Genomic DNA, 24,863 nt, shown 5'->3' with positions numbered 1-24,863 from the left:
TAGGAGGAGAACCACTGAAGAACTGTGCCTCCCACTCCCAATCCCCTGAGACGCCGCAGCAAGATACCATGGTCGATGGTATCGAAAGCCGCCGAGAGGTCTAATAGGACTAGGACAGAGGAATATCCCCTGTCCCGAGCCCTCCAGAGATCATTCACCAGAGCGACCAATGCCGTCTCCGTGCTGTACCCGGGCCTGAAACCCGATTGGTAGGGGTCCAGATAATCCGCTTCATCCAGGACCAGAGGGAGCTGATGCGCCACCACAGTCTCGACAACCTTCGCAAGAAAGCGAAGGTTGGAGACTGGACGAAAGTTGTTCAATACAGCTGGGTCCAAGGCAGGCTTCTTGAGGAGAGGTCTCACCACCGCCTCCTTCAAGACGATGGGGAAATAGCCCTCACTTAAGGAAGCAGATATAACCGCCTGGAGCCAGCCTCGTGTCCTCTCCCTAGCTGCATAAACCAGCCAGGAAGGGCACGGGTCCAACAAACATGTGGAGGAGCTCAGCCTCCCCATAATCCTGTCCACTTCATCAGGGGTCACAGAATCAAACTCTTCCCAGGTAACGTTGACAAGACCGCCCGTGTCCTGATCGCCTGACTCTGCCCAGTTGGAGTCCAAACCGGTCCGAATCCGAGCGATTTTATCCGACAGATGTTGACTAAATTCCTCAGCACGACCCTGCAAGGGATCCTCCCTCACCTCCTGATTAAGAAGTGAGCAAGTCACCCTAAACAGGGCGGCCGGGCGATTATCTGCGGACACGATGAGGGTGGAGAAGTAATTACACCTCGCCACCCTCATCGCTGCGAGATAAGACCTAATATAGGTTCTTAACCGCAACCGGTTAAAGGGCCGTTGTAACTTGAAACGGTTGCTAAATGAATGGCTATAATTGGAGGAGTTCCTGTACTAACTTGAGGATCACCTGTAAGTCTCAAAGTGCCCAATTTTGGATTACGTGTCCCTGTGGACGCAGCCCCACCACGCGGCAGTTCCTGATTACTCAGGCTGATGCCTGTAAATTTCCCACCCTGTTCAGGAGACTCACCTTCCATTCTGAACTGTCCTCAACTCGGTACTGGATCTGATACTTGGCTTGGAAGAGAAAATCCTTCAGGGCGGGAGGTGCGCTCCACCTCACACTGAGCTGGTCCTCCAGGTCTCCCACTCGGCTCACGTGGACATCGGAGGGTGGATCAGTTGTGACTGTCGAACGAACAGGGACGGGTGGGGGGACAAGTCAATACTTAAAGTCAAAATTAAGACTTAAAAAGAACTGGAGCCAAGCACGGCAAAATGCATCTTTCAGTCATGCTAGTTATCTCCTATTATGGTTCCCTGCATGAGGGATGGGGGTTTGTTGCTGCAAACAAGCTTAAGCTACAGAAATCAGTAAAAAAAACATAGAAAATCCACCCAGCATGGGGGGGGGAATAAAAACCAAACACCCACCCCACTCCACCCCTCTGCCAATCCTCAACAGAAATGCTCACAACAATGAAAACCTTGGACAGGAGGAAGAGCGCCGCCGGGCGGGCAGGCAGGTGTCTTGCTCGGCTGTGGCTTGGGGGGCACTTTTTTCAGTGCCATTGTAACTTCAAACAGTTAAGCAAACTGTTGTAAGTCGAGGACTACCTGTACTTCATCACTTTTTTCCTTTTCTTTTTTTTTTTGGTCATCAAGTTTTTGACACCTTGCTAGGCAACTGGTGGTACTTGGATGTTGCCATATCCTAAAAGTGGTACAATGGGTGAAAAGCCCTGAACTAGAAGGAGACACTGCGGGGATTCGGTCCAAATCTTGCAGGGTGACTGCATCATCATGCTGGCCTCTGCAATGGTTGAAAGTGCCATGTATTTAGCATCTTCCTTAATGTCACCGGTGCTTTCAGCTCTTTGTTCCCCCTTGTTCCTGTCCGGCGCAACCCAATTTTATGGGGTTGAAATTGAAGCTCTAATCCATGCGCAGAGGTTTGATTGCATGTTGTATAAGAAGAGCTGGCAGAGTGGGGCAGGGTGGAGTTAAACAAGTCATCAGCCTAGAATCATTACGTTCCCACAAATGGTTTAGTACTGAATTTTCCTGGACTAGATTCTTGTGTATAGACTTGAACAATAAATGTTCTGAATTGCAACTGAAGGTATGGTCCCGATTCTTTGTGCCTGACAGATGTAGAGTCAAAAATAAATAAATCGGCCTTCCTCACCCAACGTGGATGGTGTACCCTCCTTTCAACAATGCTGAATCTATGTTCAGGTAATCTTGGTTGCTCACCAGTTGCTTAGTGTCTGTTTAAAGCTACAATGGACTCTCCAAAAGGGACTCACAATGCAGATTCAAAGTTTCACCAGCTGCCCCACTCCAAAGTCACGTGATCACATTTTGGGTGCTCGGCAACTAGTTTTGCAACGATTTGCAACTCCCTATGATCACATAATCTTGATTTATGATGTTTTTTGCCAGAAACCATCATCTATGTCCAGCTTGCGGCCAAAAATGCCCATTGTGAACAATGGGTTCACTTAATAGCCACCACAAAAATGTTATAAAATCAGGTCATTCATGTGATGACCCACTTAATGACCAGCACATTTATGGCTGTAATTTGAGGAGTACCTGCATCTATCGTTGTTCTGTCCCATCTCAGCCTGTCCCATATTAGTGACTGGCTGGTGCCAGCAAGATTTGAACTTCTGGAGAGCCGGCCCAAAGGTGCTTTTTCAAGAGGCAACTGGATTTTCTTGTTTTTAATAATAAATAATAAAAAAGTTGGAAGGGACCTTGGAGGTCTTCTAGTCCAACCCCCTGCTCGGGCAGGAAACCCTATACCATTTCAGACAAATGGCTGTCCAGTCTCTTCTTAAAGACTTCCAGTGTTGGAGCATTCACCGCTTCTGGAGTCAGGTTGTTCCACTGATTAATTGTTCTAACTGTCAGGAAGTTTCTGCTTAGTTCTAGGTTAGTTTCTCTTTGGTTAGTTTCCATCCATTGCTTCTTGTCCTGCCCTTCCATTCCCCATCATCCAGTCAGAGCTGAAGAAGCTTCTTGGATGAGAAGCGAAACGTCTTCAAAGAAAAACAAAGAAAGTCCAGGTGCCTCTTGAAAAAGCACTTTTGGGACAACCGTGACCTGGAGGACTGAGAATCTCCATAGATATTCGGGAGGGCAGGTTGAAAAGGAAATAGTTAAGAAACAGCAAATGTGTGTCTCTTGAAGGGAGCAAAATGCAGCACAGGAAAAAAAAGAAAAAAGAAAGAAAAGAAGAAGAAAGATCCTAATTAGATTAGGAGCAATTCCACTCACATACAACCTATTTCCTGCTCACTGCTTCCTTCCTGAGATGTCACAGATCTGTTTCTCGGCACGTCTGAACTTTTCCTACCTCTGCAAATGAGTCCAGTATATCCCATGTGAGGACACGACATACGGACGTGACATTCCATGCTAAAGATTGCCATTAGGGAGGGTGACTGGCTAGAATTTATCTCTTGCCACGAGCAGCAGCGTTTCTCAACCTTGACAACTTTAAGAGCGGTGGACTTCAACTCCCAGAATTCTCCAGCCAGCCATACTGGCAGGAGAATTCTGGGAATTGAAGTCCACCGCTTTTAAAGTTGCCAACGTTGAGAAACATTATACTAAGGGATCAGCCAGCTTCCTCCTAATGTCCAAGGTATCTTTTCTTGCAAATTGTTTAAAGCCGTTTCACCCCACAGGTTTGAAAGACACCTCGTCCTCTGTTCTAGACCAGGGCTTTTCAACCTTTTCACCCGTTGTACCACGTTTAGGATATGGCAACATCCGAGTACCACCAGTCGCCTAGCAAGGTGTCAAAAACTTGATGACCAAAAAAAGGAAAAAAGTGATGAAGTATAGGTAGTCCTCGACTTACAACAGTTCCCTTGGTGACTGTTCGAAGTTACGAAAAAAGTGCCCCCCAAGCCACAGCCGAGCAAGACGCCTGCCTGCCCACCCAGCAGCGCTCTTCCTCCTCTCCGAGGTTTTCATTGTTGTGAGCATTTCTGTTGAGGATTGACAGCAGGGGTGGGGTGGGGGGTGTTTGGTTTTTATTCCCCCCCTCTGCTGGATGGTTGCAGCAGGTTTTGGTCACTTCACATGACCATGGGACACTGTGACTGTCATAAATATGGATCAGTTGCCAAGCATCTGAATGTAAATCACAAGACCCTGGAGATGCTGCAACATTCCAGCTGAATCCTGGTGCTGATCCTGGTGCTTCTACTGAGCCCTGACAGCCCTGCAGCTCCAGCCGCCTCTCGCTCAGGCTTGTGCGGTGCTGCCACCGGTTCAGCTTATTCCCCTCCCCCGCTACCATTTTTCTAGGATGGTTGCGTACCACCTGCCAGGTGCCAATGTACCACAGCTGGTGCCCATACCACTGGTTGAAAAGCCCTGTTCTAGAGCACCCCCAAACCCCAAATTTACATTTCTTCACAAAAAAAGTGATGGAATACAGAGCAACATGGGTAGCCTTGACTTATGACCACAACTGAGCCCAACACTGCCGTTGCTAAGCGAGACAGGTGTTAAGTGAGTTTGCCCCATTTTACAACCTTTCTTGCCACAGTTGTGAATCACTTCATTCGTTAAGTTAGTAACATGGTTGTTAAGTGAATCTGGTTTTCCCCGTTGACTTTGCTTGTCAGAAGGTCGCAAAAGGGGATCACATGACCCCGGGACATTGCAGCTGTCATAAATACGAACCATTTGCCAAGTGTCTGAATTTTGATCACATGACCATGGGGATGCTGCAGTGGTTTTAAGTGTGAAAAAGTGTGAAAAACCATCATAAGTGAAGTATTAATACCACTTTACAATGGTAAGGCCACACTTGGCATACTGCATCCAGTTTTGGTCATCACAATGTAGAAAAGATGTTGAGACTCTAGAAAGAGTGCAGAGAAGAGCAACAAAGATGATTGGGGGACTGGAGGCTAAAACATATAAGGAACGGTTGCTGGAATTGGGTATGTCTAGTTTGATGAAGAGAAGGATGAGGGGTGACAGGATAGCAGTGTTCCAGTATCTCAGGGGCTGCCCCAAAGAAGAGGAAGTCAAGCTATTCTCCAAAGCACCTGAAGGGAGGACAAGAAGCAACAGGTGGAAACTAATCAAGGAGAGAAGCAACCTAGAACTAAAGAGAAATTTCCTGACAGTTAGAACAATTAACCAGTGGAACAATTAACAATTAACCATTGTTCGAAATGGTGTAGGGTTTGCTGCCTGAGGCGGGGGTTGGACTAGATGACCTCCAAGATCCCTTCCATCATCATCATCATCATCATCATCTTCATTATTATTATTATTATTATTATTATTATTATTATTATTATTATTATTGGCATTCTAACTTTGAACAGTTACTAAATGAATGGTTATAAGTCAAGGACTACCTGTATTTAAGTGGTATCTCCATGTTTAGGATGTTTACTGGTGAGAATTAATGGCTTGAGATTAACCATGGGCCTGTGGAGAATAATGACTGCTATCAGAAGGATTTTACACCCTCATTCTGGCACAGAAGGGCGCCACAGTGGCTCAGTGGTTAAAACGTTGGGCTTGTCAGCTGGAAAGTCAGCAGCCCAGGTTCAAGTCCCAAGTGCCATGCAATGGAGTGACCTCCCGTCCTCGACCCAGCTCCCGCCATCCTAGCAGTTCAAAAGCAAATGTAGATACTACTTTGGCTGGAAGTAACAGCGCTGTTAAGGTAATGATTTAAAAGCTAGCCAGCTGATGTAATGTATGATGTAACGTTTGACTGACTCAGCAGGGTCTATGTCCCTTTAAGAGCCAGCTGGGTCTGTGTCTCTTAAAAAAGCCTTGTATAAAAGGGACGGGTCCACAGATGTGTGCTCTCTCTTCCGTTTTCCTGCTGTACCTGTGGTGTGTTGGAGCCTGCCGTATTAACACATGTATGTATATTGTTCCTGGTGTATGATATTGTAGGCAGTGTCATATAACCTGTGATGTCATGCTGGCTACATGACCACGGAAATGTGTTCGGACAGCACTGGCTCAATGGCCTTGAAACAGAGATGAGCACCGCCTCCTATTGTCAGCAACGACTAGCGGAGTAAAATTTGCAGGGATTCTTTTACCTTTTTTTTTTTACTTCTGGCACAGAAGTAATAATCAGGGCAAGCTGGCCAGGGGAAACCAACTTGTAGCATTCAAAGCAACAAAAGCTGAACTTTTGCACAACTTTTGAAATTGTCAAGGGACACGTTTAGCCTCACAGAATCAGCCCGGATAGCTTCATGGTAGACCATGGGTAGCGTAAAACAGCTTTGGCAACCGAATGTGAACAACTGTCATCACAATTATTTGGCCAGCCGCCAGGACCTTCTTACCGACATCCACGATGTCCAGCATCACCACCTCAGACACAGCCATCCCAAGTCGATTGGACGCTTCTACCCAAATTTCATAAGGTGTGAACAGCGCTAAGTCCTTGGGGATGTGGCAGGAATATGGGCCAGCAGTGTGATACTCTTGGCAGATATTGTCACGGCCATACCATCTGCAAAAAGAGTGTTCTTATTTATTTATTAGATTCTTATCCCAATATTATTACTTTATAATAACTTAAGGTGGCAAACATACGTAATACTCCTTCCTCTTTCTATTTGCCCCGCAACAACCATCCTGTGAGGTGGGTTAGGCTGAGAGAGAGGGACTGGAATCAAGGTCACCAAGCTGACTTTCATGCCTAAGGTGGGACTAGAACTCACCGTCTCTGGTGATTGGCCCAAAGTCACCCAGCCAACATTTATGCCTCAGGTGCAACTAGAACTCATAATCTCCTGGTTTCTAGGCAGCACCTTAAGCACTGTATCAAACTGACTTTCTTTATCCCAGAATGTTACCATGGGCAACCTCTCCAACACTCTAGCTGTAACTAATTTGGAGGGAAAAAAAGAGCAGTTTATCTTGTAAAAACAAAAATCCAGGTCTAGAAGATGAATATGCAGATAGGAGAATCCTCAGTAAAACTTCATATTATAGCAACCTAGAGGGCCCTCCATGTTTAAACGCAGTCTACCTTTGAGTACCCAATGCCTGGGGGCAAACACAACTGAGAAGGGCTGATGTTTCTCCGCGGACAGAGTTGAAAGGCAGCAGATCTTAATGTAATAGCATAGATCAGGGGTCTTCAAACTTGGCCCTTTTATGACTTGTGGATTTCAACTCCCAGAATTCCTCAGCCAGTGTGCCTGGCTAAGGAATTATGGGAGTTGAAGTCCACAAGTCATAAAAGGGCCATGTTTGAAGACCCCTGGCATTGATAGACTTTAGCCATTTAGTCCTCTGGTCTAAATCACTGCTTCTCAACCTTGGCAACTCTAAGATGCATGGACTTCAACTCCCAAAATTCCCCAGCCAGCATGGGAACCCCAATCCAATTCTGACCAATACCAGGTCAGTAAGAATTGCCTGAAATTCAACAAGATTACAAAAGTCTGCGTCTCTTTGTTCTAAAGGGCAAATCACCAACTTACCACCCATGTCATCAGCCTACCTCAGCTTATATTTCAGGGTATAATTGGTACGCAGGTGTGTCTCGCCCTCCGACCCAGGTATCCATCTGCAGGTGAGGTCTTTCAAATTCTTGGACCAGCAAGAAATGTTGGTTGGCTTTTCAGGAGGCACTGAAAGATATAAATAAATCCATAGGTCTCTAGGTGCAAACAGGTAGTCTCTGACTTACAACCATTCATTTAGCAACAAGGTTACAATGGCACTGAAAAATAGTGACTTACAAGTGGTCCTCGCACTTACAACCTTCAAAGCATCTCCACACTTATGTCATCAAAATTTGGGCACTTGGCACTATTTCTGGCCATTTTGGGTGGTTGCAGCATCCTGGGGTCATGTGATCTCCACTTGTGTATTTCCTAGCCAGCTTCCGACAAGCTGGGAGAAGCTGGATTTGCTTAACAATCTTCACTTAAAGAACCGCAATGATTCATTAACCACCATAGCAAAAAAGCTCACAGAATTGGGCACAACTCACTTAAACAACAGCCTTGCCTAATGATGGAAATTCTGGCCCCCATGATGGGAAGCAAGAAATGCCAATAGCTATGAAATAGCAAAAGGGCATATTTTTAAAGCAGCATTGCTGGTTTCTTTTGGCCCTGGTGAGAAATTTTAAACCATGGCCTGCAGCTGCCCTTGGTGTAACAACAAGCCTGTTCCCAGCTGACGTTTCCATCCTTCCGAAACCAAAACTTTAAAAATAGCCTGTGCTGATAAAAATTTAGATTATTGATTTAGACATCTGTCAAGGTTCAGCTGATGTGGTGGGGAGGGTTCTGTTCAAGAGCCAACATTCAAGAGCAGAAACCTTCTTGTATCTCTTAAAGGTTTCAGAGTGGAAAAAGCTGGAAAGGCAAAAAAAAAAAAGCAAAAGGTTTAAATGGGCTGAGGAACCCAGAATGGGATGGAGCCCTGCAAATGGCTTGCTTTGAGTAACTATTGGATTTTTATCTTTGCAAGCCCCCAGGGTTAATAAAAATGAGTTGGGCACAATCATTCATTCATAAGTCAATAAATGAATTATTGAATAATTCAATAATTCAATAAATCAAGCAAGCTAGTTTAAATCTGGGCACATTCATAAATAAATAAACAAATCTAGTTTAAATCTGGGCACATTCGTTCATTCATTCAGAAAAAGAAAGAAAGAAAGAAAGAACAGAGAAAGAAAGAAAGAAGAACAGAGAGAAAGAAAGAAAGAAAGAAAGAAAGAAGGGAGGGAGGGAGAAAGAAAGAAAGAAAGAAAGAAAGAAAGAAAGAAAGAAAGAAAGAAAGAAAGAAAGAAAGAAAGAAAGAAAAGAAAGCTAGTTTAAACCTGGTCGAACCATTACCCACAAGCCTTTCAATAGAGCATGGCTTTACTCACCATCTAAAGGAAAAGTGAATTGTGATTTTTTTTTCCAATTTTCACTGCAGCTCTCTGACATTTCTACATATAGTCCTCGACTTACAACCATTCAAAGTTTCAACAGCACTAAAAAAAAGTGGCTTATGACCAGTTTTCACATTTACAATTGTTACAGCACCCCCATGGTCACCTGATCAGAATTCGGACACTCGGCAACTGGCTCGTATTTGTGACGGTTGCAGTGTTCTGGGGTCATGTGATCCCATTTTGTGACCTTCTGACAAGCGAGGTCAATGGGGAAGCCAGATTCACTTTAGAACCATGTTACTAACTTAACAACGGCAGAGATTCATTTAACAACCGTGGCAAGAAAGGTTATAACAGGGGTCTTCAAACTTGGCCCTCTTATGACTTGTAGACTTCAACTCCCAGAATTCCACAGCCAGGCTGGCTGAGGAATTCTGGGAGTTGAAGTCCACAAGTCATAAAAGGGCCAGGTTTGAAGACCCTTGGATTATAAGATGGGGCAAAACTCATTTAACAACTTTCTCACTTAGCAGCAGAATTTTTTGGCACAATTGTGGTCATAAATGTCTATAGAGATTCTCAGTTAGCCAGGTCAAGGTTGTCCCAAAAATGCTTTTGTTCCTTGGAAAAGCACCTTTGGGATTGTGGTCATAAGTTGAGGACTACCTGTATATGGTCTGACCCAGAGAATAGGGGGTGGGGTAGGAAATCCACCCAATAAAGCCTCCAACGTACATCCTACATAGAGACACGACCCAGCCAAGATGCTTCCACCTTCCTTGCTGTGGCACACCAGATTATCTCCTGACTGCTGCCGCGATCCATTCATCTGGGAGAGGGTGACGCTCAGGGTGGTGGCCCCCAGGACCTTGTAGGTCTCAGCCGGGAGCTTTCGGCCATTCAGGGTCCAATAAAGGTCCTCGGCCTTCAGGCCTGAATTGGGCGTAACGGAACAGTTGGCCATGAATGAAGCACCAATGTGGAGGGTGGCGTCTTGGGGAGCTATGATGGCTGGGTCTGCAGCGAAAGGGGAAAAAAAAGATCAGATCAATCTCTGTTGTGGGATTGTTTGTTTGTTCCTGGGGAGGTGAGGGGGAATCCAAAAATAATCCTGAATCTGAGATCTTATGCCACCTGGCAATCAGCAATAGTGTTAGCATCCCTCCCTTTTTTTACAACACTAATAGAAAGTAAGCATTTTATATTTTTATTATTTTTATTGGTATTCCGCCTTCATTATTTTTACAAATAACTCAAGGTGAACATAGACCAACACACCTTCTTCCTCTTATTTTCCCCACAACAACAACCCTGTGAGGTGGGTTGGGCTAAGAGAGATGGACTGGCCCAAAGTCACCCTGCCAGCTTTCATGCGGGACTAAAACTCGCAGTCTCCTGGTGATTGGTCCAAAGTCACCTAGCTGGCTTTCATGGCTAAGGCAGCACTAGAACTCATAGCCTTATCCACTACACCAAATTTAATGATTAAGGACTGTCAATTAATTTATTAAATTGGTATGCAGCCTGACTCCCTATCACTCTAGCCATGCCTAGATGTAAATTTCTTTTGTTTGCTTCATAGAATACATTCTTTCCAAATACAGGTAGTCTTGAACAGAACAGAGGCACAGATGGCAAGGGAACAGGAGGGGAAAACGTCACCCCAAAATACTGATTACATATCCAAGTTCAAGAGAAACCACCGTTCAAACAGCTGATATGAAAAAATGGCAGTGGTCCACTGCAGTTAGTTTTTGGCAGCCAAACAACAAAGAAACTGGGTTTATGTTTCATACTAAATCTCAACCGGCTGCGATTAAAAGTAGTCTTAGATCTATGGCCACAACTGGACTAGAATTTCTACTGCTAAGCAAGGCACCTATTAAATGAATCATGCCTGATTTTACCAATCTTTTTTTTGCCAGATTGTTAAGTGAATCTCTGCAGTTGCTAAGTGAAACATTCAGTCATTAAGCTCCAGACCAAGAGAACAAGGCTAGCTGGAGAATTCTGGGAGCTGAAGTCCACCCATCTTAAAGTTGCCACGATTTAAGAAACACCGATCTGAGGAGTTGCTTCCCATAAAAAAGAACAAATTTATCATGACACAAATGTTTTTGATCCATGACCAGCCTTGGACAGAAGGTACCTTATAGGGAAATTCTAATTCTAATTCTTCTAATAGGGTCTTAAAAACCTAAATAATCATATTGGTGGTTTGGAGCAATATTTCTCAACCTTGGCAACTTTAAGATGGGTGGACTTCCTTTTCCAGAATTGATAGAAGTTGCTGGGGAATTCTGAGAGTTCATGCTGTCTGGGGAATTCTGGGATTTGAAGTCCACCAATCTTAAAACTCCCAAGTTAAAAAAAAAACCTGGTTTAGTAGCCTAATATCAAGGCATCTGCGGGCAGGTGGTGAGGCAACCAAAGTCAACATAGCAGCTAAAGATCAGCAGCAAATGAACCCAGCCTTCTTTTTCATAATCCTGGTGTAATCCTGTCCTTTATTTGGAATTTATATAAGTAGTGTTCAGTGTTGTTGTTTTTATTATTTTAGGATGTTAACAATGGCCCTGTTGCCTTTTCCTTAAATCAGAGGTGTCCAACCTAGTCTACTTTCAGACTTGTGGACTTCAACTCCCAGAATTCCCCAGCCAGCATGTTAAAATTCCCCAGCATGGCTGGCTGGGGAATTCTTGGGAGTTGAAGTCCACAAGTCTCAAAGTTGCCAAGTTTGGTCATCTCTGCCTTAAATGACAACCAACAAAGGTCCAATTAAAAAAACCCAAAAACAATAAATAAATGCATCTTGTCATTTTGCCACCGAATTTGGATTTAGAATCCTTAAAAATGAACAAGCAATGGATCTTTCCTGGGATTAATCCAAGCTTAATTAATGCAGGCTGTAGTTGTTAAGGTCTCCAACCTCTGTGTGATGCAGCTGTCTTTGTACATCTGCCACTAGGTGTCACTCCAAACACTCATTTTTCCTGGGGGGGCAGTTCAGACGTTAACATATAATTTGGGCTCCACTTCCATTGTAGGATTTTGAAAGGCAGTAAGCCTTGCTGGGTGGGTTCAGTGAGGAGTTTAGCAGAACATGGATTGATCATCAGAAAGGCCAACACTGTTGAATACAGTGCATTGTAGAAGCCTATTAGTGTTTTATGGAAGTGTCCTGTAGGAACACCTGGATGAGACACGGATCCTATTTCAGAGAAGACAATCTTCAAGTTTTAGGACAGATATTCTCCCTTTGAAGAGGTCATCTTTTCAAAAGCCCATTTACTTCAAGTGCACTTTAAAATTCAAGACCCAGGAGACAAATTGAAGCCAGATCCACACTAGCCTACCAAGCCAAAGCAATCTTCCTTTTTATTTTATTTATCTCCTACACTGCTTCTACTCAAAAAAGCAAAGTGAGGTTTTCCTGAGGATCTCTTTTTTACTTTATCCCTATAAAAACCAGCTGGTTGAGGTAGATAACCCTAAGAAATTATGAGTGGTTCAAAATTAAACAGGGAGATTCTACGGCTAAAAATGGACTTGACCCAAGACCTAGTTTATCTCCTTGACCACCACCTTATAGAATTATGGAGCTGGAAGGGACCTCGGAGGTCTTCTAGTCCAGGGCTTTTCAACCAGTGGTACGGGTACCACCTGTGGTATATTGGCACTTGACAGTTGGATGCGACCATCCTAGAAAAGTGGTAGTGGGGGAGGGGAATGAGCTGAACCGGTGGCAGCACTGCACAATCCTGAGCGAGAGATGGCTGGAGCTGCAGGGCTGTCAGGGCTCAGCGGAAGCGCCAGGATAAGCGCCAGGCTCCAGCTGGAGCTTGGCATTGATCCTGGCACTTCTAAGCCCAGAAGAAGCACCGATCAGTTGGAATGTTGCAGAATCTCCAGGGTCTTCTGATTTCCATTCAGATGCTTAGCAACTGATTCATATTTATGACGGTCACAGTGTCCCAGGGTCATGTGAAATGACCAACACCTGCTGCAACCACCCAGCAGATGGGGGGGGGGAATAAAAACCAACCCACCACACCCCACCCCCGCTGCCAATCCTCAACAGAAATGCTCACAACAATGAAAACCTCGGACAGGAGGAAGAATGCCAATGGGCGGGCAGGCAGGTGTCTTGCTCGGCTGTGGTTTGGGGGGCACTTTTTTCAGTGCCATTGTAACTTCGAACAGTCACTAAGCGAACTGTTGTAAGTCGAGGACTACCTGTACTTTTTCACCTTTTTCCTTTTTGGGGGGGGCTGTCAAGTTTTTGACACCTTGCTAGGCGACTGTTGGTACTCGGATGTTGCCATATCCTAAAAGTGGTACAGTGGGTGAAAAGGTTGAAAAGCCCTGCTCTAGTCCAACCCCCCTGCTCAAGGCAGGAGTCTTACGCCATCACAGTCAAATGATTGTTCAGTATATTTTTGAAAAGTTCCAGTGAAGGAGCACCTACAACCCCAGGAGGCAAGCTATTCCTCTGATTAATTGCTCTTACTATCAGAACATTTCTCCTTACTTGTAGTTGTAGAAATAAATTCGTTGGAACATCCATCCATTTATCCCTCCATCCTCCCTCCATACATCCTTCCATCCTTTAATCCAGGGGTCCCCAACCCCCGGTCCATGGACCAGTATCGGGCCATGGCATGCCAGCAACCGGGCCGCACAAACAAGCAAAGCCCCATCCGCGGGATGTGGGCCACACACAAAACCACGCACTCTCCAGTCTGCGGAAAAACTTCTCTCCACAGAACCAGTCCCTGGTGTCCAAAAACGTTGGGGTCCTCTGCTTTAATCGAAAGGAATCAGAATTCAACCCCAAACACTTGATCTCACTCAAGCAAAGAACAGGAGCTAAATTAATTGTTTGGTCTGTTAAAAGTAGCCGAGAAATGAAATCTAGTATTGATTCCACAGTTCTCCCTCAAGGCACCTTAAGAAATGATACTAGAGGCAGGTACAAGTTGAATTTATGTTCTTGTATTATTAAGTGTATCTGTGCAGCAGGGAGGCCACATACCGAGTCTAAAAAAAGTGAAGAGGGAATCTGCAACCGCCACCCACAATTGCTGCTGCCATTTTCACATTTTGGACACTGTCCAATTTCCCTAAATCAAATCAAAACATAGAAATGCAAGAGATAATACCGTGTAAAGAACAACCTACTAAAAAACATTTTTCAAAACACTCCTCCATCCCTCTCAGCAGAGGACAGTTTTCACAATCTTCCAAAAGACAGCACCAAGTAGGCCAACCAAACTTCTGCAACAGTATTTATCAACCTCGGCAACTTGAAGATGTGTGGAGTTCAACTCCCAGAAGTCCCTCTCTGCCCCCATGGTTGGGGAATTCTGGGAAATGAAGTCCACACATCTTAAAGTCGTTAAGGTTGAGAAACACTGTCCTAGACCATGCCTAGTCGCAGGTGTAGGCAACCTTGGCTCTTTTATGATTCATGGACTTCAACTCCCAGAATTCCTGAGCCAACATGGCTGGCTCAGGAATTCTGGGAGTTGAAGTCCACGAGTCATAAAAGAGCCAAGGTTGCCTACCCCTGGCCTAGTGGTTCTATTCAGTAAATGTCATGAAGCTGAGACATATTTTTATCCAGAAATTAGCTAAATTCAAAGAGAAAAAGACAATTCCGTGCGCTATTTCTATTTCCTTAATTATCCACTCAGCTGCCAAAAAACAAAAAAGAGAATTGAGTTGTCCTCTTTCTGGCCATTGTCTCTAAAACACAATGATTTACCTCAGAACTGAACATTTTTATATACAGCCCTGGTTTTAATGCCCCAAACGTCTTTCAGAGAAAGGGGTGTTCTGGGTGGTGGAAACAACCCGGAGAATTGCTATGTAAGGAAATCCAACCTAACAATTACTATACCGAGGGGAGGTCAAGTTTATGTCTGCTTTCCAATAGGGCCCCCCAAAGACCACGAAGTTTGCCGGTTGTACGTAATGATGCAGGCCGAATTTCAGGGTTTAGCACTGGCGTTCCTCCAGAGCCAAATGGATGTATAGACAGGATCCCTTTACAGCAGACTCTCAAACTTCACAAACTGGGTTTTCTGAACAGGCAGCTGATTGTAATCAGCTGATGGGGTTCCAAAAAAGCCATTTCTCTCCCGCCCCCTTTCTCCAAGGAACTGGACTTTTCTTTCTCTACATAGATTCAGAGAAGATATATTTTGAAAGGGAAGGGTGTAAAGATTTCAAATTGGAGGGAAAAGGAGGAAGATAGAGCGGAATAGCAGAAAGCAGAGAAAGAGTAAAAAAAAAAGTCTGAGAAATTAAATATTTGTGCCTTCTAATAAGGCTGGCAATATATTTTATAGCTTTTTTTTTTTAAAAAAAAAGCTATAATGGCCAAGTATTAAGTGACATTAGAAGACTAAATTACTCTTAACAAGCTGCCAGAAAGTTTTCAAGTGGCTGGATTTTATTAAATTTCCTTATTGTGGGGGCTTTAAGCGGCTGAAGGAGTTAGCTGTGAAAATTTGATAAAAGTGGTTGAAATGATACGTTTTTCCCAGTGGTGGGATTCATATATGTCAGGGGTGTCAAACTCAATTTCATTGAGGGCCGCATCAGCATTGCGGTTGCCCTCAGGGGGCCGGGTGGGTATGGCCAGGGTGGGCGTGGCCTACTGGGTGGGCGTGGCTAGGGTGCGTATGGCCTACTGGGTGGGCGTGGCCAGCTCTACATCGTTGGCATCAAGGGTGCCTATGGGGGCCTGGGCAGGAGTGGGACAGATCTGAGGGTCTCTGGCAGAAGGAGGGTCTCTGGACCAGGGCCAAGGCAGTGGGGGCCATTCCCTCACTGTTTCCAGGATGGCTTCACGGGCTGCATGAAACCACTTCGCGGGCCGGATCCGGCCCCCGGGCCTTGTGTTTGACATGTCTGATATATGTGAACAACCGGTTCTCTGTGTGGATGCCGCTTCCAGAAGTTCATTATGGGCCTGGGTAACAAAAAATTAGCTACCGGTTTTGCTGCAGTGGTGCGAACCGGCTGAATCCCACCACTGGTTTTTCCTTACTCTCAACTCTGATAAGCATTTATATGAAAGGGCAATACTGTGATGATTTCCTAGAAAATTCTAAATATTTAGGCTGAATTTGCTCAACCTTGCCTATAGTTCAGTTGTAGATTCTCAAATGATAACAGTGTAATCTCAATTCTGCTTATATTATTTCGGACTGTAAAGAGCAACTTAGCAACCGAATTGCTAACTTAACGGCTATTGTGATTCATTTAACAACTGTGTCACAAAGGGTCATAAAGTGAGGCAACTTTACTGAACAACTGTCTTGCTTCACAACAGAAATTCTGGGCTCAATTATGGTCATAAGTCAAGGATTACCTGTATTCAGATGCTGGGATGAGTCTATGCTGATAGAATCAGAATGGTGCAAACCATGGTGTTCCCTGTGACCCTCCATGGAAGCAAAAGTTATTTGAGGGGCTGCCACAAAGAAGAGGGAGTCAAATTATTCTCCAAAGCACCAAAGGGCAGGACAAGAAACAATGGTTGGAAATTGACGAAAGAGAGAAGCAACCTGGAATTAAGGAGAAACTTCCTAACAGAGGACAATCAACCAGTGGAACAGCTTGCTCCAAAAATCATGGGTGCTCCATCACTGGAGATTTTTAAGAAGAGACTCGACAGTCACTTGTCTAAGATAGTATAGGTTCTCCTACTCGAGCAGGGGCTGGTCTAGAAGACCTCCAAGGTCCCTTCCAGCTCTATTTTATTCTAAACTGGTGTTGGAGAAGATGCCTGACAATAATATAGACAGCCATGAAAACAAACGAATGGGTCAATGAACAAATCAACCTGAGTTCTCACTCAAGACACAAATGATCAGGCTCAAATCATCCTAGTTTGGACACATTAAGCCATGAACCATCTCTCTGGTGGAGGTTCTGATGCTGAGGAAAGTGTAAAAAAGATGAAACGAATGGCTGTAATTCAAGAACTAGCCATACAGCTAGTCCTCGACTTATGACCACAATTGAGGCCAAAATTTCTGTTGTTAGGTGAGACGTTTGCCCCATTTTACAGGTTTCTTGCTTCGGTGCTTAAGTGAATCACTGCAGTTGTAAATCCAGCTTCCCCATTGACTCTGCTTGTGAGAAGTTGCAAAAGTTAATCACATGACCTTGGGACACAGCAATGGTCACAAATATGAACCAATCGCCAAGCATCTGAATTTTGATCACGTGACCATGAGGATGCTGCAGAGGTCGTAACTGTGAAAAACAGTCTTAAGTCACTTTTCTCCGTGCTGTTATAACTTTGAACAGTCACTAAATGAACTGTTGTAAGCCGAGGACTACCTGCATTTTGATCATGTAGCTCCAGAAAGAAAGACCAACGAAGGTCCTTGAGTTTGGCTTCTAGTTATGGGAAAGAAGAGGAGATGGTTACAAAATGAAGGCTGAAGGGAATTCATCACTCAAGTCTGATGATTTGCAGAAACAAACCTGCAAAGTTTACAAGTCACAAGTCTTTTCCTTCCACCACCCCCTCTATTTAAAAAAAAAAATGAAGGGGAGTTTGTCACACAGTTTTAACTTTCAGAAGCTGCTTAAACACTGGAAAGGTGACAAAGAAAGATTTTTTTTTAGATTAATGCATTGATGAATGAGCGGTCAAGCGCACGGTGCCATTGCTAGCCATAATAGATATATATATTTAACTCATGTGTTTATTTAAACGGGAAACGTTGCTTAATCCCGGGACATTTACAGTTCTGTAAAACCTAATGGACATCCGTAGCTTTTCTCGGATATACTTTTATGCTTGAGTTATCCTTTAAAAAGCACAAGAAAAAGCAGAAAAAGACACATGGGGGGGGCGCTGGGGAGGGAAATAAGAACAAGCTGGGAGAGTGGAAAGAATTAAAATGGGAATTGATGCCAAAATCGTAACAACTGATGCTGTGCATTAGGGAAAATCATGCATCTTGTTTATTGTATCTATGGATGGGTTAAAAAATGTATTGTGCACACATATGGGTCATTGTCTATTAATAAAATATATAAAATAATTTAAATTGTAGGTTATTTTGTATTAACAAGAGACTTAAAATAAGCTACTAGAGGTGGTCCTCGACTTTAGTGACCATTCAGTTACAACAGCACATGAAAAAAGTGCCATTTTTCACAGTTACAAACCGCTACAGCATCCCTGTGGTCACGTGATCAAAATTCAGACACTTGGCAACTGGCATGGAGTGGCTGCAGCGTCCCGAGGTCACATGATCCCCTTTTGCGACCTTCTGACAAGCAATGTCCATGGGGGAAGCCGGATTTCACCTAGCAACCAGGTTACTAACTTATCAGTTGCAGTGATTCACTTAACAACTGTGTCAAGAAAGTTAATAATGTGGAGCAAAATTCACTTAGCAAATGCCTTGCTTAGCAACAGAAAGTTTGGGCTCAATTGTGATCTTACGAGGACCACCTGATTTTTTTTTCTTTGAGGGCATCCTCTGATTTCAGAGGTCTATGGTCTGAAACCTCAGATTCATGAGTGTTGGGGTGTCTGTGGAAGTGTCAACAAAATCAAAATGGCAGCTGCATCTGTGCAAGCAAAACCCTGCCCCCTTTTTATATGCATTCAAGAAATGGGTGGGGCTTCAGTCCCAGCTGCCATTTCAATTCTCCCTATGAGAACGCTTGCATTATTCCCATATATTGTCCACAAGTTTTAAACGTAACTAGACAATCCCTGTCCTGTTAGGTCATTATTTCAGAGACATTTCCTTCCAAAACAGAGAAGCAGAAAGACCAAGGGTGAGTAAAAAAGCAGAGAGCAAGAGTAACTTCTTTCCAACTTCCCTACTTATTTTTCTTGTCAGAATCTGGGAGGATGTCTTGAAAAACTTCCCTACCCTACCGGTAAATGCCTGCTGCTTGGGGGAAGGGGGGGACAGGGGATCGTGAGACTGGCTGGGAAACTGTCACAGAATGCTGAAAAGGAAGATCAGATAAGCACAGTGCAGCAGCAGCCAGTAACACTGAAGCAGCCACAGGTTTCCCAAACTTTCTTTCCCTGGGAGTCACAAGTCCGGGATTTTGGACACATTCTGTAAATTAGCCCATTTGAGGTACTTTGGTTCAGAAAGTGTTGCCTTATAATGCGCTGTTAACTCAGATCAAGGTGATGAATAGAGGACGGCGCAGTGGCTGAGAGGTAAGACACTGTGTTTGTCATCTGGAAAGCTGGCAACCCAGGATTGAGCCCCAAGCACCACACAACAGGATGACCTCCTCTCCTCACCCCAGCTCCTGCCAACTTAGCAGTTTGAAAGCAAGCAAATGTGAGCAGGTTCCACTTCAGTGGGAAGGTAACAGCGCTCCATGATGTCATGCTGGCCACATGACCCTGGAAATGTCTTCGGACATCAATGGCTTAGTGGCCTTGAAAAGGAAATGGGCATTGCCCCCTATAGTTGGCAACAATTAGTGGAGTAAAATCCACAGGGATGCCTTTACCTTTTTAAAAAAAATAGCTAGAAGATAAGAACGCAGAATAATAGGATTGGAAGGGACCTTGGAAGTCATCTAGTCTAACCCCCTGTTCAAGCAGGAGAACCTATCTATACCAATCTGGACAAATGTTTGTCCGATTTCTTCTCAGAAACTTGCAGTGATGGAGCACCCACAACTTCTGGAGGCAAGACTTTCCATTGATTCTACTCACTGTCAGGAAATTTCTCCTTAGTTCTAGGTTGCTTCTCTCTGTACTGGTTTTCCACCCATTACTACTTGTCTTGCCTTCCGGTGTTTTAGAGAATAATTGACTCCCTCTTCTCTGTGACAGCCCCTCAAATATTGGAAGGCTGTTATCATATCATCCTTAGTCCTTCTCTTTGTCAGACTAGACATACCCAGTTCCCTCAATTGTTCATCATGGTTTAGCCTCCATATTCCTTATTCTCAAGGCCCTTCTGAAGAATCACAAGGGGAGTATCATTACAGAAGTGATAAGAAGGAAGAATTATTAAATGCGTGGAGGGTAATCATACCAATTACGTTTAAAACAAGACCAATGAGCAGGAGATTTGCAAAGCGTTCCAGGTTGCCAAACCTATTAAAAAATTAATTTTCAGAGTACCTGATAAGGAGGCCAACCTTTAGCAGTAAAAATTAGCTTTGCTTGATTAAATTTTTCTTTTGCCCCTAATCTCTCATGGAACCCCAACAGGTTTTCAGGGTGCAATCCCAGGTTGTGAAGAATATAGTTGGAAAAACTCCACCTCCACTTCAGTTGTTTATGACATTCTGACCTTGCAATTCTTCCTCCTCTGTATCTAACATATTATGCTACCAGAAGAACCATCGGGAGACGAGTTAAGAATTCTAAGCATTATCCTGAGCTGTGACCGTGAAATTATAATCTCCATTTATCTGCAATATCAACTTAGAAAAATATATATATATTGCTTCTAATCAAATCCACTCTGTTGTACCGTCTGGGTCTTCGTCATTTTTCAAAAACTACAGAAATAAATCCCAGGCTTCTAAAGTTAGGGCTTGATCTTTAAATATTGATTTAAGTTGTCAGTTTTGATGCTTCTCCACCGGAATGGATGCTTTCTATTTTTCCGCATTATTTCACTGAAAAGCATCTTTTCATTTAAAACAAACGGATACAATTCTACAGTCCGGACATAGGATGAATTTAGAAATGACTGTCACTTCAGACTCTCCAAAGCAAAGCAAAATTGTTGACTATCCCAAAATTGTTGACTACTTGTTGACTAGCCCTGAAGAATGACTTAAGTACTATAGGTAGTCCTCAGTTGACAACCATTCATTTAACACAGCGTTTGGTTCCCAACCTTTCCTATACCCCACACCCCTAGAACGCTTCTGATATATTCTCGCACCCCTTACAAAAGTTCGAAATAATGGCAATGAATTATGCGTATACACTATAATTTTGAAAAGCCAAGTTTTTGCACCCCCTTGAACATCATCTCGGACCCCCAGGGTGTGTGTGAGCACACCCGGTTGGGACCCCCTGATTTAACAAATATTTGAAGTTACAATGGCAATGAAAAAAGTGACTTGAAACCGGTCCTCACGGCAATGTCCCCATTGTCAGGTGATCAAAAGTCAGGTGCTTTGGCAACTATCGTGTACTGGTTGCAGCGTCCCAGTCACGTGACCTTCCCAGCTGGTCTACAACAAGCAATGGGGGAGAGCCAAATTCGCTTAATGGCCACATGATTCACTTAACAACTGCAGTGATTTGCTAAACAACCGTGGCAAAAAAAAGGTCATAAAATTGGGCGCGACTCAGTTAATCAAATGCTTGGCTTAAGAATGGAAATTCTGGCCCAGATTGCGGTTGTGAATTTAGTCATAATAATAGAACATCTCAGACTTAACAATTGTTGATAAGAAAGACAAAAAAGTCTGGATAGTGGACAGGGCAGTACCTGGAGAGAGCAGAATGGAAAAGACAAGACTACTGGAGAAGTTAACAAAATACAAAGACCTGCAAATAGAAATAGAAGGACTGTGGCAAAAGAAAACAAAGATAGTGCCAATAGTGATTGCTGCCTTAGGTGCATTCCCAAAACATCTGGAGCACCCCTTAAACACCATCAGCATTGACAAATTCTCCATCAGTCAATTGCAAAAAGCAGCTTTACTTACAGCAGCTTACATCCTGCGACGATACCTTAATATTATAAAACATGTAATAATTCTCACTATTTTTTAAAAAAACCCTTTTCCCCCTCCCAGCCATGTTTTTCTTTGTTTGAATTACAAGTTTCTGCTTAATTTGTACACTGTAAATTGGGGGGGGTAATAGTGGGGGGGAAAGGGACGCGGTGGCTCAGTGGGTTAGGACACTGAGCTTGTCGATCAGAAGGTCGGCAGTTTGGTGGGTCAAATCCCAAGTGCCGCGTAACAGAGGGAGCGCCTGTTACTCGTCCCAGCTTCTGCCAACCTAGCAGTTCGAAAGCACGTAAAAATGCAAGTAGAAAAATAGGGACCACTACGGTGGGAAGGTAACGGAGTTCCGTGCGCCTTTGGCGTCTAGTCATGCCGGCCACATGACCACGGAGACGTCCTCGGACAAGCGCTGGCTCTTCGGCTTTGAAACGGAGATGAGCACCGGCCCCTAGAGTTGGAAACAACTAGCACGCATGTGCGGGGGAACCTTTACCTTTTACCTTTAATAATGGGGGAAGGATATAGAAATAAATGTGAAGTTTGCATAACCAGAAAACAAACCAAATTAAAACCTATTCAAATTATTCAATAATATTTTTTGACTATCCCAGATCCTTGGGAAGTGCTCAATAGGTAGATAAATATATCAAATCCAGTCTGAACATCTGGCTGACTATGTGACGGACCAAAACAACAATAATAGAAGAAACTTTGAACCAATTGGCATGTCTAAAACAGGACATCCAAACTGGTTATGCTAACAGGTAATGACTAGCCAGATCATTCTGTAAGCCAAGGCTTTAAACCTGAACCTCCCCAATATTAAATTCACCCTTAATTATTATATTTTTTCTCTTCCTAGGAGAAATCTGGCTACTGTTGTGGTTTTATAGTAGACAGATCCCCTGATGGAATAAAACTACACAAAAATTTTCCTTCTTTTCTTCTTAGTTCAAATCAACCCACTTTTTTTTAAAAAAAAAATAAATCTAGAGGTTTGCCTCTGAGAAGCTGATTCCAGGATGCTGAGGATCATTACATACCAGTATGATTGAAATCTGCTCACACTGGCAAAGTTTTAACATACAAACTCTCTTTCTTGCTCCCGAGGGACCACACGATTTTCTCTTCCAGATCCCAAAGAGTTGTAATACCTGAGACAGCTTGATTGAAATGGGGAATTGGCCAAGTCTGCTAATTGGGGCCTTCTGACCTCAGTAAAGAGAAGGAATTCGCTCAAACTAATCCAGGTGTTCACGATCCAGTGCTTGGGAGGTTCATGAGAGTGAAGAATGGAAAAGGGAATTCTTTTGGTGGTGGGTGTGTGTGTCTCGGTTTCCCATCTCCCAACAAACTGTAATACAGCCAAGGAAAGCTGCACAGAACTATAAAATGGCAGCTTGCTGTAACAATGCCTCTGTGTTCTTTTACATGTGGCGTTACACATGTGGGAACAACAGATTTTTCTTTCAAGGTGCCTCTTTTGGGGAAACAAAGCATTCCACAATCAACTGGCAGATTAGCTGTATACAGGTAGTCCTTGAGTTACGTCAGTTAGGGGGCCTGCCTATTTTATAATTCATAACACGACCATGGCATGCCGCAAACGGCTGTAAAGGTAAGTTGCCAAGTGCGGAAAATGCAATCACATGACCACAGGAGGGAAGCCGTTGGAACTTTGAACCCCAATGTATGTCATAACTTTGAATGGTCACTAAGCAACCAGTCGTAAGTCGAGGACAACCTGTACATTGATTTTATACCAGGGGTCTCATCCCCGGGCTATGGACTGGCACCGGTCTGTGGCCTGCCAGCAACCGGGCCATGCAAACAAGTGAAGCCCCATTCACGGGATGCATGCAGCACGCAAAACCACGCTCTCTCCGGTCTGCGGAAAAACCTCTCTCCAAGGAACCAGTCCCTGGTGCCCAAAAGGTTGGGGGGGGGGGCACTGTTTTATACCATTTAAGGTTTTTTTTCACAGTACCAAGCAAGGAGTCTATTCCAACCATCCCTACAGTTTCTCCCACTTTCAGGCTATCACAGCATCTCAACAGCATAGAAAAAGAAAGGAAAAGAAACAGAACAGTGACTTCACTAATTAATTCATTTCACTTCTATAGCCACCCATCCACCTAAGTTAATTTTGGTGGCAGAGGGAAATGAACAATTATTATCCTTTGGCTCAAGTTCACAAACGTAAATCATTACAGGTAGTCCTTGACTTATGACCACAATGGAGCCCAAAATTTATGTTGCTTGATGAAACATTGGTTAAAAGTGAATTTTGCCCTATTTTGCGACCTTTCTTGTTACACTTGTTAATCGAATCACTACAATTGTTAAATTAGTAACATGTTTGTTAAGTGAATTTGACTTCTCCATTGACTTTGCTGGTCAGAATGTCACAAAAGGGGATCACATGACCCCGGGACACTGCGACCGTCATAAATACGAACCAGTTGCCAAGCATCCAAATTTTGATTACGTGCTCATGGACATGCTGTAACAGTAGTAAGTGGGAAAAATCGTCGTAGGTCACTTTTTTCAGTGCTGTTGAATGGTCACTAAACAAACTGCTGTAACTTGAGGACTACCTGTACATTGAAAAGGAAAATGTAGCAAGGCAGAACGCCAACAAGAATTCAAGCAAAAACTGCAGTTTCTATTCCGTTTTTTCCAGGGTTCCCCTACCCCATAATAAAAAGACAGTGGCTATAATCATATTCTGGTGTTACATTCCACATTAAACAGAATCCATTCTGGGATTGGTTTATTTGTAAATGTGCACCAGGTGACCAGCTTAGCTTATATTTGAATTTTAAAATAATTATTTCCCCCCTGCTGGGTTTGCAAGTGCTTTCGTACAACAACGCAAAGCAGTGGCTCAGACTGAAGCATGCAAAACAAAATAAACCCAAAGAATAAAATCACACCAAGCAATTCACTCCACACAAACAGAGCCTCAGCCACCAGCTGCTGCTTGCTCACCGGCTTCAAAATTTTCACACAATAAAGAGAATGAAAGAGAAGTCAATCGTCCGGCTTCGGGAAACCGAAATAGCTCGAAGACGCAGCTGGATAGTTTTATCGTCTGGGTGGAAGAAATCAAGCCACCCTCTCAAGGTCCTCCTCGACATGGAAGAAGGGGGAGAGGGCAAAAAAGTCAAAATGGCAACCAAGAATGCAGGTTCGAAGCCTGCCCT

General features: G+C 43.8%; 1 protein-coding gene across 4 annotated transcripts in view; it reads right to left on the bottom strand.

Annotated features, from left to right (window-relative positions):
* The window catches only part of CRLF1 (cytokine receptor like factor 1), a 50,004-nt gene that overhangs the window by 14,371 nt on the left and 10,770 nt on the right, over nt 1–24,863 (bottom strand). For 2 of the 4 annotated variants that reach the window (XM_083379444.1, XM_083379442.1), the window contains exons 2-5: nt 9,676–9,957; nt 7,546–7,675; nt 6,377–6,546; nt 1,054–1,211 (exon numbers count right to left, since the gene is read on the bottom strand). In XM_083379444.1, the coding sequence (XP_083235570.1) occupies nt 1,054–1,211; nt 6,377–6,546; nt 7,546–7,675; nt 9,676–9,957 (740 nt within the window). The remainder of the gene's footprint in view (nt 1–1,053; nt 1,212–6,376; nt 6,547–7,545; nt 7,676–9,675; nt 9,958–24,863) is intronic. The other 2 variants (XM_083379443.1, XM_083379445.1) reach the window with 2 other exon arrangements.

The sequence above is a fragment of the Vipera ursinii genome, assembly GCF_947247035.1.
Source record: "Vipera ursinii genome assembly, chromosome: 1".
Taxonomy (NCBI): Eukaryota; Metazoa; Chordata; class Lepidosauria; order Squamata; family Viperidae; genus Vipera; species Vipera ursinii.
This window is presented reverse-complemented; position numbering and strand designations above follow the sequence as displayed.